Source organism: Mustela nivalis, assembly GCF_964662115.1.
Source record: "Mustela nivalis genome assembly, chromosome: 1".
Classification (NCBI taxonomy): domain Eukaryota; kingdom Metazoa; phylum Chordata; class Mammalia; order Carnivora; family Mustelidae; genus Mustela; species Mustela nivalis.
Genome location: NC_139020.1, coordinates 14,997,956 through 15,014,054, shown reverse-complemented (window position 1 = coordinate 15,014,054; position 16,099 = coordinate 14,997,956). Strand labels below are relative to the sequence as shown.

Here is a 16,099-nt window from a genome sequence, read left to right as displayed (position 1 = left end):
CATACTGTTCATCTGTTACTATTTTGATGTATACTCACAATCCTTTTTTGATTGAATTAGTACAATTCTATTAAATTCTTAAAATACCATGTAGTTATTTTGGGTTACAGTTGTGGGAAGGAATTTCACTTGGGTTTCAGATTTGTTACTCTCTTGAAAGTGTTTAGATAAAGAGCCAAGAAATACATTGTTGCTCCTATGGGAACAGAAGAGCTAGTGAATATTAATTACTATTTAAAACCTTGAATTTATATCATAAGACTTGTACAGAGCACATTTAGATTATTTGGATGTGTTCTTTTTGTTCCTTTCTGGTTGCTGCCAAATTATCCTTTAATGAAATCTTTCTCTTTATAGTTCTTTATCAACTGGGCATCCACCATATCACTGTTGATGTCATCTTTGATGTGACAAGGGCGGAGCCATGGACACCGAGGCCCACAAACTGGGCAGTCCCCAGGATTGCTTTAATTAATGCTGAGGAATTGTCTGCCTAAAGATCAATGTTGCAACTGTCAGGTGCTTCTGACAATAACATAAAGAGTGATTGTTCTATTGTATTTAATGTGTAACTTTCCTTTTCTATCTCTGGGTGGTTCCTCCAGGGTTTTGATGATGGAGCAGTGGAGGAAGGTGCTACCTCATTCTGGGTCTTTCCATTCTGAAGGGTCAGCTTCACTGGAATCCAAATGCTTCCAGCTGCTAAATCGTTTGGCAATGTCAATGTCGCCGCCAGCGTTGCTGAAGGTGCACTGAGGGGTTGATTTGGGAGCGAGTGTGGACGTGGTACCCCCTTCACCATCAGCACAGATAAGATGCCCAACTTTGATTTCCTTGGGGAGTCACGATAAACATGGCTGGCATTAAATGAACCTGGATGCCAGACCATTGAAGCAAGTTATACTTCTGTCTCCTCCAAGACAAAAGATAAGAGTCAGGCATCATTCATGAAAGAGTTCAGTTGGGTATTTAATACAGAGTGCATTCTGGTGTAGTGGAAATAGGATGAACCAAAAATTAGAAAACTTGGATCCTATCTGGGTTCTTTATTCTATACTGATCATTTATCCTTAAGACTGTTACTTGTATTGTCTGAATCTCAGTTTGCTCACCTGTAGGTAAGGATGGCAATATTGACCATGATTATGTTTAGGATTACAGGGAAGGTGAGGATGAGATAGTGGATAAGACTCCTTTGATAAATTATGATGCATTATGTCAGGTGATATTATTAACCATAAAACAACAAAAGTAATAATGATTCCTGTAAAGAATTGCTGTTAGAAATGCAAATAGGTTTCTATGTGAAGGCTCTAATTATCTGAATCTGTGTAGCTTATTGCTGTGGATATCATAAGAAATTAGCACCCCCCCTTTTTTTTAAGTAGGCTTCATGACCAGCATGGAGCCCAGTGAGGGGCTTGAACTCACCACCCTGAGATTACAACCTGGGCTGAGATCAACTGACTGAGCACAATCTGCTAAGTCCTTTTACTTATTTATTAAACTTCTTTTTCTGAGCAGTTTTAGGCTTACAGAAAAGAATGCTTTTTCCCATTTATATTCACATCGGGCATTAGTATGGTACATTTGTTACTAATGATGAGCCAGGATAGAGACAGTATTATTAACTAAAGTCCACAGTTTGGGTTAGGGTTCACTCTTGGTGTTGTATATTTTGTGGGTTTTGACAAATGTCTAATGACATGTATTCACCATTATAGTATCACTGTACAGTATAGTATAGTATAGTATAGTATAGTACAGCATCACTGGTATAGTTTCACTGCCCTAAAAGTCCCACCTGTTTAACCCACGCTGCTGCCTTTCCCCTGAACCTCTGGCAACTACTGATCTTTTTCTGTCTTCTTAATCTTGCCTTTCCCTGTGTTGCATAGTTGGAATCATGTAGTCTGTAGCCTTTTATTTTTCTTTCTTTCTTTTTTTTTTTTTTAAGATTTTATTTATTCAACAGAGAGAGAGAGAGAAAGAGGGAATACAAGCAGGGGTGCTGTGAGAGGGAGAAGCAGGCTTCCCCCTGAGCAGGGAGCCCGATGTGAGGTTTGATACCAGGACTCTGGGTTCATAACCTGAGCCAAAGGCAGATGCTTTTTTTTTTTTTTTTTTTAGATTTTATTTATTTGACAGACAGAGATTACAGGTAGGCAGAGAGGGAGAAGCAGGCTCCACTCTGAGCAGAGCCTGATGCGGGACTCGATCCCAGGACCCTGAGATCATGACCTGAGCCGAAGGCAGAGGCTTAACCCACTGAGCCACCCAGGCGCCCCAAGGCAGATGCTTAAAGACTGAGCCACCCAGGTGCCCCCAGTCTCTGGCGTTTTCACATTGGGTTCCTTCAGTTAAAGATACACACTTAAGTTTCTTCCATGTCTTTTTGTGGCTTGAGTGCTCTTTTCTTTTTATCATGAATAAGATTCCCCTATCTGGATGGACCACAGCTGGTTTATCCATTCACCTTCCAAAGGACGTCTTGTCTGGCTTTGGGTTTTGGCAATTATGAGGAAAGTGGTCGTAAACATCCGGGTGTGAGTTTTTGTGTGGACAGTAGTTTTCAACTCCCTTGGGTAGATACCAAGGAGCAGGACTGCTGGGTCATAGGGTAGAACTAAGAGAACTAAGAGTTCTCTTAGTTTTGTGAAAAACTACCGAATTGTCTTCCAAGCTGGCCGGGCCATTATGTGTCCTCAGCAGTATTGGGTGCTGTCCTTGTTTTGGTTTTGACCATCCTGATATGTGTGTAGTGGTTACTTATGTTCGTAGTTCTCTAATGACCTGTGATGTTCAGCAGTTTTTTGCATGCTTATTTGCCATCGTGTATCTTTGGTGAGGCATCTGTTAGATCTCTTGCGTATTTTAAAAAATTGGTTTGTTTGCTTTCCTACCGTTTAAAGAGTTCTTTTCGGATTTTGGACACTGGCTCTTTATCTGGTACTTTGTTTGCAAAGACAACTCTTTCTGTCTATGGCTTGTACTTGCTTATCTTTAATTATTCGACCTCACTCAACATCATGATCCAACTCTTAAACTAAAGCACCGGCAGGTTTATAGCTATTAAAGAGGATGAACAAGTGAAATGCTCCAATCCTTTTCACCATGGACTGGTTTTGCAGTCGGGAGTGTTTGTAGATGAGATGGAGTCATCAAGCCCATCCGCGTCCATCTCAAGCCCCACGTTCTTAACCGGGATCCTTGCTGCTAGCATCTGAGAGTCAGCCTGCGGCTTGTCCGAGTTGGCCGGGTCTTGCTGAGCCGATTGGAGCTGCTGACATTTTTGCTGACTGGAGTCATGCTATCTTTGCCAGTTTGCTGGAATAGACACAGACACCGATTGGGTCACGCTGAAGACATTCCTGTCTTGTGAAGCAAGTCTGTTTGTATTTTAGGTTTGCCAGGACTAATGAATTAAAACATTTGGACTCTCCACAACTTGCTGTTTATCAATGCCTCTGACAGGAGGAGGGTTTTCTTTTGCACTTGCTTTTTCTAGAAGCATGACCACATCCTGGTGGAGAGGCAAGGAAAGGAGAGAGGGGTTGCGGAGGGAAGCGGAACAGGGCGGCCCGTGGGACGCGGGGTCTGGGGGAGAGCAGGTAGCAGTGACGTGCCCTGACAGCTGTCATTGCTCCTCAGACTGCCCGTGACTGCTATGCAGCAGGTGCAGCCTGCTCTCTTACTAGGTCTTCACTCCACAAAGGCAACGACTGGCCAAGGCAGTGGCTGGCCCTGGATGACACAAGTGCAGACACTCAACTAAGTGAGGTAAGGCAACAGGTGTGGAAACCGAACTAAACGCTCGGGGCACCAGCAACTTAACCGAAGCCCTGGTACAGCCTAGAGGAGGAATCAGTGGTCCATTTCCCCAGGCGGTGTGATGAAAAGGCAAGTTGGTTGAGGGGCTCTCCTGGCTGACACCGTGAGGAACTCAAAATCCACCCCACTTGGCCGCTGTCATCCTTTCCAAGGCAGACAGATGTTCTCGGTTGTGTGGAGGGGAGGGGCTCTCACGAGCTGTGTTTATCAGTTTCATTTCCCCGCGCTGGAAACCTTGAGGCAAATTCCCACCTCTCGTGCTTTGTTTCTTGGTGCAGGAAAGCATTGGGAGATTGAGCCAAAAGAGCAGAGCTTTTCATCCTTAGATGTTAGGATATGATGGGTTGGTGATGGTACAGTGTATAACAGTCAGACTTTTTCTCTTAGCTACAACTTTAAGGTTTTTTTTTTTTTATTGTTTGTTTTGTTAAATTTGAGACAGTCTGTTCTATTCCCTAGGAACAGGTGGCTAACAAGATGGTTGATTCTAAGCAGAGGAGACTACACAGAAATGTATGTCAGAGCTAAGATAAAACAAATCCAGAGTCAAGTAACAGCAATTTTATATTACCCTTTTCTTAAGTTGAATGTTTCATGTTATTATTATTTTTTTCTAACTTAGAAGGACATGACTCGGAGTGCTTTATGGTTCATTGCTGTTTGTGGTTTTAAATGAATGGGCCAAATACGATTCTAACTGGGTGATAAACAGCTGCTGGTTTTTCTCCAAAGCTCTACTAGGTGTTTAGTATAAGCCTGTTCTCTTTCCGTATACTGGGTAGGATGATTCCATATCTATGTATGTCTAAATATATGTGTGTATGTGTGTGTGTGTATGTATATATATGCATTCGAGTTTGCTCTATAAATATGTGTAAAAACAAATTCAGTGTTCTAGACACTATTTTTAGATACAAAAAAGTTATGGGAAAGAGTCGGAAACCTTGCTCTGAGAAAATGTCCTGCTAAACAGTTCCCAGAATCTTGCTGGGGATGGTTAAAGAGATGATTTATATTTTGCCATTTTTAGAGACGTTTTCCTAAAAATATCACTCAGAGCTTTTGCTTTATGGTCTACATGAGAAGGAAAGTAGAGAGTTTAGGGGAAGCAGGATTAAAAATAGAAAAGTTGCATATGTGTATTTAAATAATGAAGATATCATGTATTCATAACAATTTCTTTTCCTTAGTCCCACTGAACCAAAATTATCAAATATCTTGGTTAAAATGTATTTGGGCTAAATTCTATTATTATAACAAGGAAATATGCATGTATTTTTGCCCATCCCAACTCATCTGTAGGATGTTTTTCTATTCATTCGATCTGAGTTTATTAATGATAGTTTAGCAGGTACAGTGAAACATCTGTAGGATGTTTTTAAGTCCTTTTTTTTTTGCTTGCACAATGCATTGTTAAGATGTGCAACCTGATAAAAATTTGATAGATTTATAAGTAGTTAACTAGATATTTAAAGCACATAATATTCATATTACAACTGCGGGATATTTTAAAATGTCTTTGGATTTCTTGAACTGGTCCTTGATATTCATTCTTTATCACTCAATAATTCAGATCAATAATTCAGGTCCAACTTAGGCTTTTGAGTGTGAGAAGCTAATTTAATATGAAGCCATCTGATGCCCTATTAGGACTTCTTTATCCTCCTCAATTAAAAATAAAACACTATATAAGAACTTGAAGGCCAGGGTTAGATCAGTCAGTGTGAAGAGATACTAAAAAAGTGAGGTGGGTGGAGATTTTGCTCTATGTTGTATATTTTATTCTAGATATGTATTTCCAAAACAATTTTTTTTTTTATAAGCCAGAAAAAGAATTTTAAAAGGGGCAGGTGCATACTTTCCATGTAGGGAAAGAGAGCTAGGAACTGAGAGTATCTTCAAAATATGAATGCAGTGCTTACTAACTTTCCCTCCAATTCCCAAGATCCTCTGAGTATTTGAGGGGTGACTTGGGCAAGTGACAACGGCTCTCCCTTGTCCTTACAGCTGGAAGACCCAGGGGAAGGCCAAGGCTCAGGTGCCCACATGATCAGCACAGCCAGGGTACCTGCGGATAAGCCAGTACGCATTGCTTTCAGCCTCGATAATGCCTCAGGTAAGCTCTGTTCCCCCGGGGAGGGGGCCATCTCCCTGCCTGTCACTGCTTTGTGGTCATCCTTTCCTGCTCCACAGAGGATGTTTAAAAAATGCATGCCTGCCATGACCTAATGATGGGGTGTGTGATTTTTCATCAAGCATTATGGGAGCGTGGCTTCCAGAAATGCCCCTGGGGGTGCTTCCCACCCCCCCCCGCCCCCATCCCCCGCCTCTGATGTCTGGTTGCTTTCCCTATTTAACTTTCTTTTAGCATAAAATTCCCAGAGCTATAACAATTTCTAACAATTGCAATGTATGTCATCATTGAAACTGTGTGAGGAGACGTTTATTAAAGCTCTGGCAGTTGGTTAGGTGATGTAAAAATAATCCCTGTCCCAATTCCAGCAGCATTTCCTGGAGCCCGAGTTCCAAATGCTGGTTTCTCACTGCTGCTCCCACACTTCCGGCTGAGCAAACAGACTTCAGCCAAGAGTGATGAATGGGACAGGTGAGGCAGACCCTCTTGAAATAGTAAGGTCTGAGGTGAGGCTGCCACACTTAGAGCCCTTCAGTGACCTCTTAACACACATATTGAATTACACCACCTATGATGGGGACCTCAGGTGGTGTGAGGTCACAGACGCGAGGAAGGGAACGCTTGGATCTCTTTGGCTGGCATCAGCCTTGGCTGTCAGTCTGTCATCTGATAAAATCCATATCACACACTCAAACATTTCTCTTTCAACCTTGGGACTTTGGAGGACTGAGTCTATTTACCTATCTATCCGTCGATCAGTCATCTATTTTTCTTTGTATGCTGCCCCTCGATGGGTAATATTTTAAGAAGTAATAATTGAGAAGAAGCAAGTTTATCCCTCAAATAATGCAGAGTAAGGATCTGGGCTCTGTGAAGTCCGACATTACCCAGCCAATTCAGGTTTCACTAATACCAAGTGATTATGGTGACGGTACATCTGCCTCCATTTTCCTGGACCGTGCAGCCCCCCGCAGAGGATTTGTTCTAGAGAAAGAAGAGGTGAAGCCTTGACTCTCCGTCACCTGTTCTTTCAACCCTCTTCCCAATGGCCTGCTGTTGTCCTATATCTCTGCTCAGGGGTTGCCTTGAAATGCAGTGGTAACGGGAAATCCTCCCAAAAGGCAAACCACCCAACCCAACGAGGAAAGGATGACTAACATTAATTGCATTTTGCATTTCTCTTTTGTATTAGGCATTCATATGTATTATTTTAAATCTTCAAAATAACCATGCAATGTAGGGGCACCTGGCTGGGTCAGTTGGTAGAACATGTGACTCTTGATCTCAGGGTCCTGAGTTCAAGCCTCACACTGGGTAGAGAGATTACTTAAATAAATAAGTAAATATTAACAAAAATAACCATGTAATATAGACATTAGTATTGCCAATTTGCAGACACAGAGCTTGAGGTCCAGAGACCACGCTGTTAGTAGGTAATAAAATTATGATTTAAGTGCAGGTCTCTAGACTTATGAATCTGAACTCTATTATTCTATATCACTACTCTAAAAAGAAAAAGAGGAACCTCTCCTGCTTTCATGCATTTCATAAATGTAAGATTTTGAGGAATAGTTCATGCTTGAGTGGTTCGCTTTCAAGACAGATACATGTGAGCCCCCAAATCTAGGGACAGAGAAGTATAATTTACTTCCTTGTGATTATGTGCCGTGTGAGCAGAACAAGTCTGGTCATAATCAGCAGTCTTACAAAGACAATTTCAGTACATAAAGGTTAGTTATTCCAAGCAGTGTTATTATATCATAATTTTGGGTGAGACAAATACGTATACTGTTTCTTCTTTGTTGTATTTATTTATTTATTAAGATTTTGTTTGTTTGTTTATTTATTTATTTGAGAGAGAGAGAGAGAGAGAAGGTGTATGAGCAGGGGGGAGGAACAGAGGGAGAAGCAGACTCCCCACTGAGCAGGGAGCCTGATGCGGGATTCGATCCCAGGACCCTGGGATCATGACTTGAGCCAAAGGCAGATGCTTAGCTGTATGAGCTACCCAGGCGCCCTCCTCATCTTTATATTAACATAATTTAGTTTATGTACAGAAAAGAGCCATGGAGAGGTGGATCTTGATCTTTGAGCTGCATAGACTTTTCCTTGAAATACAAGATACACAACTTGTCATTAATTTGCCACCATCCTTTGAATGGTATCAGCGCCCTGACTAGGAGCTCTTGCATTTTTTTTTTTTTTTAAATCAGTCAGTTTAGATTGATTCTTCCCAGTCTTTCAAACGTCCCAAGAATGCCCACTTTCAAAATTCATGTTTATTGATACGGGAGCTTCCAAAAGGGGTTGTTGTTTAAGTAATCCCTACTCTCTAGCTCCACAAAAAGATGCATGGGAAGATGTATAAATATACGGTTACAATTTAAAAAAAATTTTTTTTCCCTGTGATCTGTGTGTCCTCACATCTCTAAAAAGGCATCTAACTTGAGAATCCAAGGCAGGAGTAGGTTTCTGTGTTTCTCAGCCTTTCTTAAAATAATGACCTGAGAGTACTCACCAAAAATACATGTTCCAAGGTCCTACTCTTGTATATTCTGGGACGGTAGGGACAGAAGGAGGCCCAGCAATCTGTATTTCTGTATGCATGTGAAGTCGTGAGTGCACAGAAAGATGCTTCGCAGATATTTGGAGACACTCCCTCTGAATTCTTGAGTAAGGAGCCTGTGCAGTGTCACACTGAGCGACACTTGCAGTCACGCACCCTGTGCATGCCTTTTGAATTCCAGCGCATTCTAGAGCACACATTTAGAGGGAAAACAAAGGCAAACATCCTAGATTCCCACGGTAAATAGGGAAACTAGATGGAATTTTGGGAAGTAATTCCATATTTATGGACTGATCATTGAGGGGTATGCAGAGTCCATGAGAAAAGAGACCTCTTTGCCTGTTAATATTAAATTTATTTATTTCTTATGAGTCTAATACAGTGCTCATTCCTTTAGTTATTTTAGAATTTTCTTTGCCTATTTTTCTGACATGATTTGGTGTAGAGGTTAAGGACATAGGGCTTTGGAATCCCCGAGACATGGTTTCTAGACCCATCTCTATCTATCACGATGTGTGTGATCTTGGGCAAGTCACTCAATTTTGCTGAACCTCAGTTTCCACAAGATGTATATAGTGATAAGTCATGCAGTGGTTATAACAATTAAATATCACTATATAGGGAAAGCATTTAGCATAGTGCTTGACACAGATTCAGGACTCAAATGGTCCTTGTACCTATGATAATCGGTTCTGGAGTATTAAAGAAAATATAGATGTCTTAAGCAGTTTTATGTCTCATCTACATCTTCCACATCCACTTAATGTCACGATGGAGATTATAGTACAACTGGCCTGAGATTATGTAGAGAGTGGTTATGCGATTGGTGGATTTTGGGTACCCCCGTCTTTCCTCTTATCAATGGGCTGAACTTAGTTTCTATGCTCTTGCACTCTGCCACAGGTGAGTGAGATGTGCAAATGCAAAGTATGCCATGATCCCTCCCATAGGTTTCATAAAGAGAGTTGGGGGAAAAATATCTGTGGCTTGAACAACTTCTTGGGAGATGTGATATTCAACCTGCTCTTGAAGAAGTGTGGGGTATTAAAAGGCAGTGTAGGAAAGGACCCATCTCTGGGTACCAGGTAAAAAAAAAAGGGGGCTATATAACATTTATTTATTTATTTATTTATTTATTTGACAGACAGAGATCACAAGTAGGCAGAGAGGCAGGCACAGAGAGAGGAGGAAACAGGCTCCCCGCGAGCAGAGAGCCCAATGAGGGGCTCGATCCCAGGACCCTGAGGTCATGACCCGAGCTGGAGGTAGCAGCTTTTACCCACTGAGCCACCCAGGCACCCCATGGGCTATATAACTTTTAAAAATTCTTCCTTTTCCTTCCAAACAGAAAGGCTGAGCAAAACCTAAAGGTCAGGAAGAGCATGATATATTCATGAGATAGTAAAATTCTCATCAGCTGGAGCAGAGGTCTGGGGGGTAGAAGAGTGGCATATCATTTAATGAACCTGCTTTGAGTTTTACCTGGAATATCTGTGTATATAGCCATTGGCTACGGTTAATAATATAATCCTAAAAGTTCAACAACAGGGTTTGGATTTGATCCGAAAAAATCGAGTGTCTACAGTTCTTGCGCAAGGGAGTGATAGGATGAAAATGGTAAATATTCGATTGGTTGAATAGTCTGGAATGGATAGAGAGGATAGAATGGAAGAGGCTTTTTTTTTTTTTTTTTTAAATATTATTTATTTATTTGAGAGAGAGAGAGAAAGAGAGAGAGAATGAAAGTGAGCCCAAGCAGGTAGAAAAGCAGAAGGAGAGGGAGAAGCAGGCTTCCCGGTGAGAAGGGAGCCTGACTCGGGGCTCGATCCCAGGACACTGGGATCATGACCCCAGCCGAAGGCAGACGCTCAACCGACAGAGCCACCCAAGCGCTGCGGAAGAGGCTTTTTGTAATGGTACAGAGACCAAGTACTGAGTGCCTAGATCAGACGATGGAATGGGATGACTGAATTCAGAGTGCATTATGAAGGGAGGGTTGAAAGGACTTGTTGACAGCCTGGCTCTGGATGGGGCGTTGATCATAGTCTATTGATAGCAGAATGTGCCACAAACTCCAGATAGACTGTGGACCTCCAGGGGCTTAAATACAGGAAACAAGTTTTTAGCGGGGAAGTGGGGGGTGGTGGTGGTGGTGGTGGTGTAGAAAAAGCTCTTTAAAATACAATCACCACTTCTAGCCCATCATCAGAACCTTTCATTAAGTAACACTTAGCTAACCACAGTTCCTGAAGGCATCAATGACTCTTTTTAATAAACTAATGATATGATTGGCATTACTTCTAACCTGAGAATTCCAAAGAGTTAACTTTCTAAATTAGGATATTTCTGGAGTTAGTTTTCCCAATAGAAAATATGCAGAATAGAAACATGAATCCCATCTCTTGGGTTATTAGAGAATCACTGGCTCTTCTCCAGTTGGAGAGAATTTGGAGTTGGACAGACATGAGGATTTCGTGTTCATTACTTGAGAGTTTCCTTTATTTCAGTCAAGCTATTAAATCTGCTACACTCATGTGTAAATTTAGACCTTGGCTTTGGGGCTCTTTTTGTTGTTGTTGTTAAGTTTTTAGGGTTTATTATTATTATTATTATTATTTTTTTAGGAGGAGTCAAGGATACTAGTATCAGCCCAAACCGGTAGCTTTCAACATTTTTGTTTTTATTGTATTTTGTTTTATTTTATTTTATTTTTTTTATTTTTTTAATTTTTATTTATTTATTTTTTTGAGATTATTTATTTATTTATTTGACAGAGAGAGACCACAAGTAGGCAGAGAGGCAGGCAGAGAGAGAGAGGAGGAAGCAGGCTCCCTGCTGAGCAGAGAGCCCGATGTGGGGCTCGATCCCAGGACCCTCGGACCATGACCTGAGCCGAAGGCAGAACCCACTGAGCCACCCAGGTGCCCCTAAACATTTTGTTTTTAAAAAAATTCTTTCAGACTATTAGAATTTTTCATATCTGGCCATGAATTAATCATATGACACTTAGTTAAAAAAAAAATCCAAGACCCATTCTGTCAATATCTCTTTGAAGTACTACTATTCTCCTCCCATATCAGGGAGTTTGTGTGGCAGCGGGAATTGTGTCGAGCAGCTGAAGTAGTGAACGTTGAATCTAATTTCACTGGCCGTTGTGTGAATGTCGAGTGTGCACGTGCACAACTGGTTCTCAGCAGAATCGTGACGGCGGTGAAAGGTCTCTTGTCATCATTGTTTTCCTTCGACTTTTTCTACCTTTGGTAGATTTGGCAATTATTTCCCTCTCCCTCCTCAGGACCCTAATGCTTTCTGTCTTCTTTGGCTCCATGGTCTCAATCCTTGTATCTCTGGAAAGACTGGAAAGCCTCATTCACACTAAGCATTAAGTGAATGAATATTGAGGTTTACTTTAAAAACAAACAAACTCTCGGGGTATTTTCTCTCTCTCTCTCTCTCTTTCTATATATATATATATATATTATTTTTTTCTTTATTTTTTAAATACCCACAGGGGAATTGGTAGGAAGTCAAGGTTTAAAGCTCCCCCTGGAATTTTACCAGCCAATGAAGGGTCAGGATGGTGTTTAGAAGAATAGGGGCTCAGGGAGCCGTTTGGGGCTCTTTCAAGTGACCTTTCCTAACTCTGACCCTGCCTCCAAAGCTATTTTAGCACTCTGCAACAACAAGCAGTCAAAAGCCCTCATATGTCCATCTGGGGGGAGTTGAGGGGTCAGGGATCTCCTATATTTACATCTTTTACAAAGCATGCAGTTGAGAACTGTAGTAGAAACATAATCGTCAAATACCATAAAATCAATAATATAATATCTGGATGAAGTTTCTTTGAGATACAGCCAGATTTATGCATTTGTATCTGTTGCTTAAGGCCACAAAGGCTGGAAGGGAAGTCATTATTTGGGTACCGAGATGCTTTTACTCATATCATCTCATCCGTTTAGACTGGCAGCAGCTCTGTGGGAGGATGTCATTATACCCATTTCACAGATGCAGACCGTTGGCTAAGGGAGGTTAAGGAACTTACCTCAAATCAAGCTGTTAATAAGTAGTAGGAAGGGGTTCAAAGCCGGGCCCTTGGGGCCGATTTTGCTTGATTACCTGTTTGAAGGTAGGGACCGTGTAATTGAGAGAGAAGCATGATTGTTTCTGACAGCAAACAGCTTTCTCAGTAGTCATGGGAAATGGTAGAGAAAGGTTAGTTGTGTTATATTTTTATAGAGCAGGAAAGAGGAAATGTAGAGATAAGTTTTATTTGGTGGTGTGCTGTGAAATAAATAGATCTCCAACTGGCTCTTTTTGAAGCAAATGTTTCTGGGAAAATATGTTGTAAGCTAAATAAGTAAAAATATTCTTACAAAAGAATAAACTGGTAAGATTCACAAACTCATAGCTACAATAATAGTGGCTAGATGAATGTTTTTAAGAAACATAAAACCTGTCTTTAAACTGAATCAGGTCTCTCTGTGTGGAGAAATTCAGTCTGTTTGATGTATGATCTTTTTTTTTTTTTTTTTTAAAGATTCTATTTATTTATTTGTTAGAGAGAGAGTGTGCACAAGCGGGGGGGGGGGTGGCAGGGAGAGGGGGAAGGAGTCTCCCTGCTGAGCAAGGCGCCTGATGTGGGTCTCAGTGGTAGGGTCCTACGATCATAACCTGAGCTGGAAGCAGATGCTTAACTGACTGAGCCACCCAGGAATCCCTTAATGTATGATTTTATTTGTAGGTACTGGCTGAGATGATATGATGATTACTATTAATTATAAAGAACTGGCATTCTGCTAGGTGTCATATGAAACTGATACCTGTATCCGAAAATCCAGTGTGTATTGAAGGGTTCACATGTCCAATGTTTCACAGGCGGGAAACAAAATTTCAAAAAGCTTTTGATGTGTTTCAAAATGACGTGATGTTCTAACAAGAACCAAGGTATACAGACATTTTTAAAAAGTTTTTTTTTTTTTGATATATTAGTATATGTGCTGCCGAAGTAAGCACTTTTTTCTGATATATTGGTAATGTGAGTTGAGAACCTTAGATCACTTATTTCTAAAAATAAAATATGAATCTTGATTTAGATTTAAAATGAAAGTTCTCAAAGACCTTTCACGTATAAATTAGAAGTTTTAAAAATAGTATTTCATACAGAAAGTGTTTGCTTTAATAAGGAAGTTAAAGGGAAACCCTTCCTAAATTCAGATTTAAATGAAGAGAAAACCCACGAGACCTGAGGTTGGGGCTGCACCAGGGAACTCTCTCTTAACCAGAATGGGGAGAGCTAAGCAGTCAGAAACAATGATTCTCATCCTGCCTCCTGTCGGTATTATTCAGACGAGGAATAATACTTTCACCCCCAACCATCATACACATACTCTCATGTGCACACCTCCACACGCAGGTCCCTTGCCCCCCATTACCGATTTGGTTGGGTTTATGCTGAAAAGGAATGGAAAGTAAGCTCAGTTATATTAAACATTCATTATTGTTCTAGATTATTTCCTAGGTATCAGGCTTTAGGCTGAATGAATTGACATGCATTCCTTTACTAATAAGTTTTTGAGAAAGGGGAGGAGAAACCAGGTCTCGAAGAGATTATGTTGCTTGTCCGCATTAAAAAGTGCCTAACCTGAGTCCTATAGAATGTGGATTGATCCACTGGGTCTCGAGTGGTTAGGAGTCTTCACAGTTCCAAGAATGTTTTTGCATGAGTCGTGGCACTGTAGCCATTGTCTAAACCATCTGCCTCCTAAGTGTGAGTCTGTCCCTGGTGCCTTGAAGGATGATCTCCAGGACACTAACTGGCAGGATAGCTACATAATTTGTGGAGGCACAGTACAAAATCCACCGGGCTACTCTCTAAGAATTTCAAGTCCTCTTGTTAGAGCATTGTTAGAGCATTACACCAGGAGCAGGGCCCAGCTGGGGGAAGGTCTCTGTGAGTCTTCGTAGACACAGGCTCATGGGGCCAGGTCTGACTACAGAAAATGCAGTCAAATGGAGTGGATTCCGGGCAGGGCTGCCTCTTGAGTTTCTGGGTAGATATTGGGATGGGGCATGTCCTCTGAGCATGGCTTGTCTCTGTTCTGAGGTCTACTCTGTGTGGAAACCAAAACTCTTCCTGCCAAGGATTTGCCACAGTTATGCCCAGGTTGAAGAGCCCAGTGGAAGGGGGAGATAATGGATCCCAAAGTCCAGTCAAGATGTTGCCCAGAACAGTGGTTCTCAACTGCTGCTTTGCAGACCTGGTCTGGCTTTGATGAAGTTTTCACTTCTTCGATGTACAACAGAAGAAACAAGGGCATAGCAGGGAGATTTCCTTGGTGTGTGTTTGCTTTTGTCTCTAAAGCTAAATTTATCCATTTATAATGGACACTCTTCTTTGATTACCTTTGTCTTAAGATTTGGGGGCTAAAATGTTCTTTCTGTCATAAGGAGATCCTAATGACACATGGTAGGTGTTTTGAGTCATCTTCACCTGCTGAATAAAAAGTTGGACACTCTAAGGCATGATTCCCAATGTTTTGAGGAAAATGCACTGTCGTGAAATATAAAAAAGTCTGGAGCCAATGGACCAGAAAGTGAAGGAGAGTGGAGTCGTATAGTGGCGACCCTGGGCAAGGAAATACCCCTTCATCTTATGAGACTCTTTTTCTTCGTTGGGGCGCTTGTCCTTTGCTCTTCACTGAATCCTGGACCGGATGATGGCTTAGCCCTGTCCAGCTGCAGCATTCTCTGAAAACTCTAACCACATAGCTCTCATTGCTAAATAACATCGAGGGTTTGGATTACAGCCCCAGTGGTTCCCACTTATCTGATTCATGGAGAAACACAGAGAAGACAATTTAAAGAAATCTGAAACAGAATAACCACAAAAGCAACTCAACAGCTGTTCCATAGATGCTAGGACGAGCCCATCATAAAATGTACTATGGCATGTCTTAATGGTTGGGATACCAGTAAGAAAGTTCTATCTTAAGTACCATTGACTTAGTCATGTTGTGTTTTGCAAAACAGCAAATATCTGCTTATCCAAAAAACAAACAAACAACAACAAAAACCCCCAACAAAACAAAACAAAAAAAAACCCCACAAAAATCCCCCAAAATCTTTAAATTATTTCCTTTATATTCTAATATTCAAAAATTCTGTAGGATACACTTTGCTTGGTCCATTAAAGCCCACAGGGGCATTTTGAATAATGAAGCTGATGAATCACTTTAAAAAATAATAATATATTAAAAAACATGATAAAGTGATTTGCCAATTTATCAAGAGCCCGACTACTTGCCTGGTACGTCATAGACATTCAATGACTATTTGGTAAATAAATATATTTCAATAAAAATGTACTTGCATTCTGATTTTGTCATATTATAACTGCTCTCCTTTAAAAAAAAAAAAGCCAAATTTGCCCAAGAGAGGGTCTCTTGCATACCTACTGTACAATCCACTTTGTGCCTCTGAATTTTCAAAACAAATCTAACTGCTGTCAGGAACTCCGATCCAATGTCACTGTCAAAATGTTTTACAACGATTTGGCCAAATGTTGGCAG

The 16,099-nt window shown here is 41.0% G+C and overlaps 1 protein-coding gene across 2 annotated transcripts in view; it reads left to right on the top strand.

Moving 5' to 3' along the window:
* The first annotated feature begins 3,514 nt into the window (after positions 1-3,514).
* Positions 3,515-16,099, top strand: part of MAP3K7CL (MAP3K7 C-terminal like) — a 38,866-nt gene continuing 26,281 nt past the window's right edge. The window contains exons 1-3 of one of the 2 annotated variants that reach the window (XM_082706156.1): positions 3,584-3,780; positions 4,291-4,344; positions 5,839-5,947. In XM_082706156.1, coding sequence (XP_082562282.1) covers positions 4,309-4,344; positions 5,839-5,947 — 145 coding nt within the window. In that variant the 5' untranslated portion in view covers positions 3,584-3,780; positions 4,291-4,308. Of the gene's footprint in view, positions 3,781-4,290; positions 4,345-5,838; positions 5,948-16,099 lie in introns of both variants that reach the window. The other variant, XM_082706157.1, reaches the window with a different exon arrangement.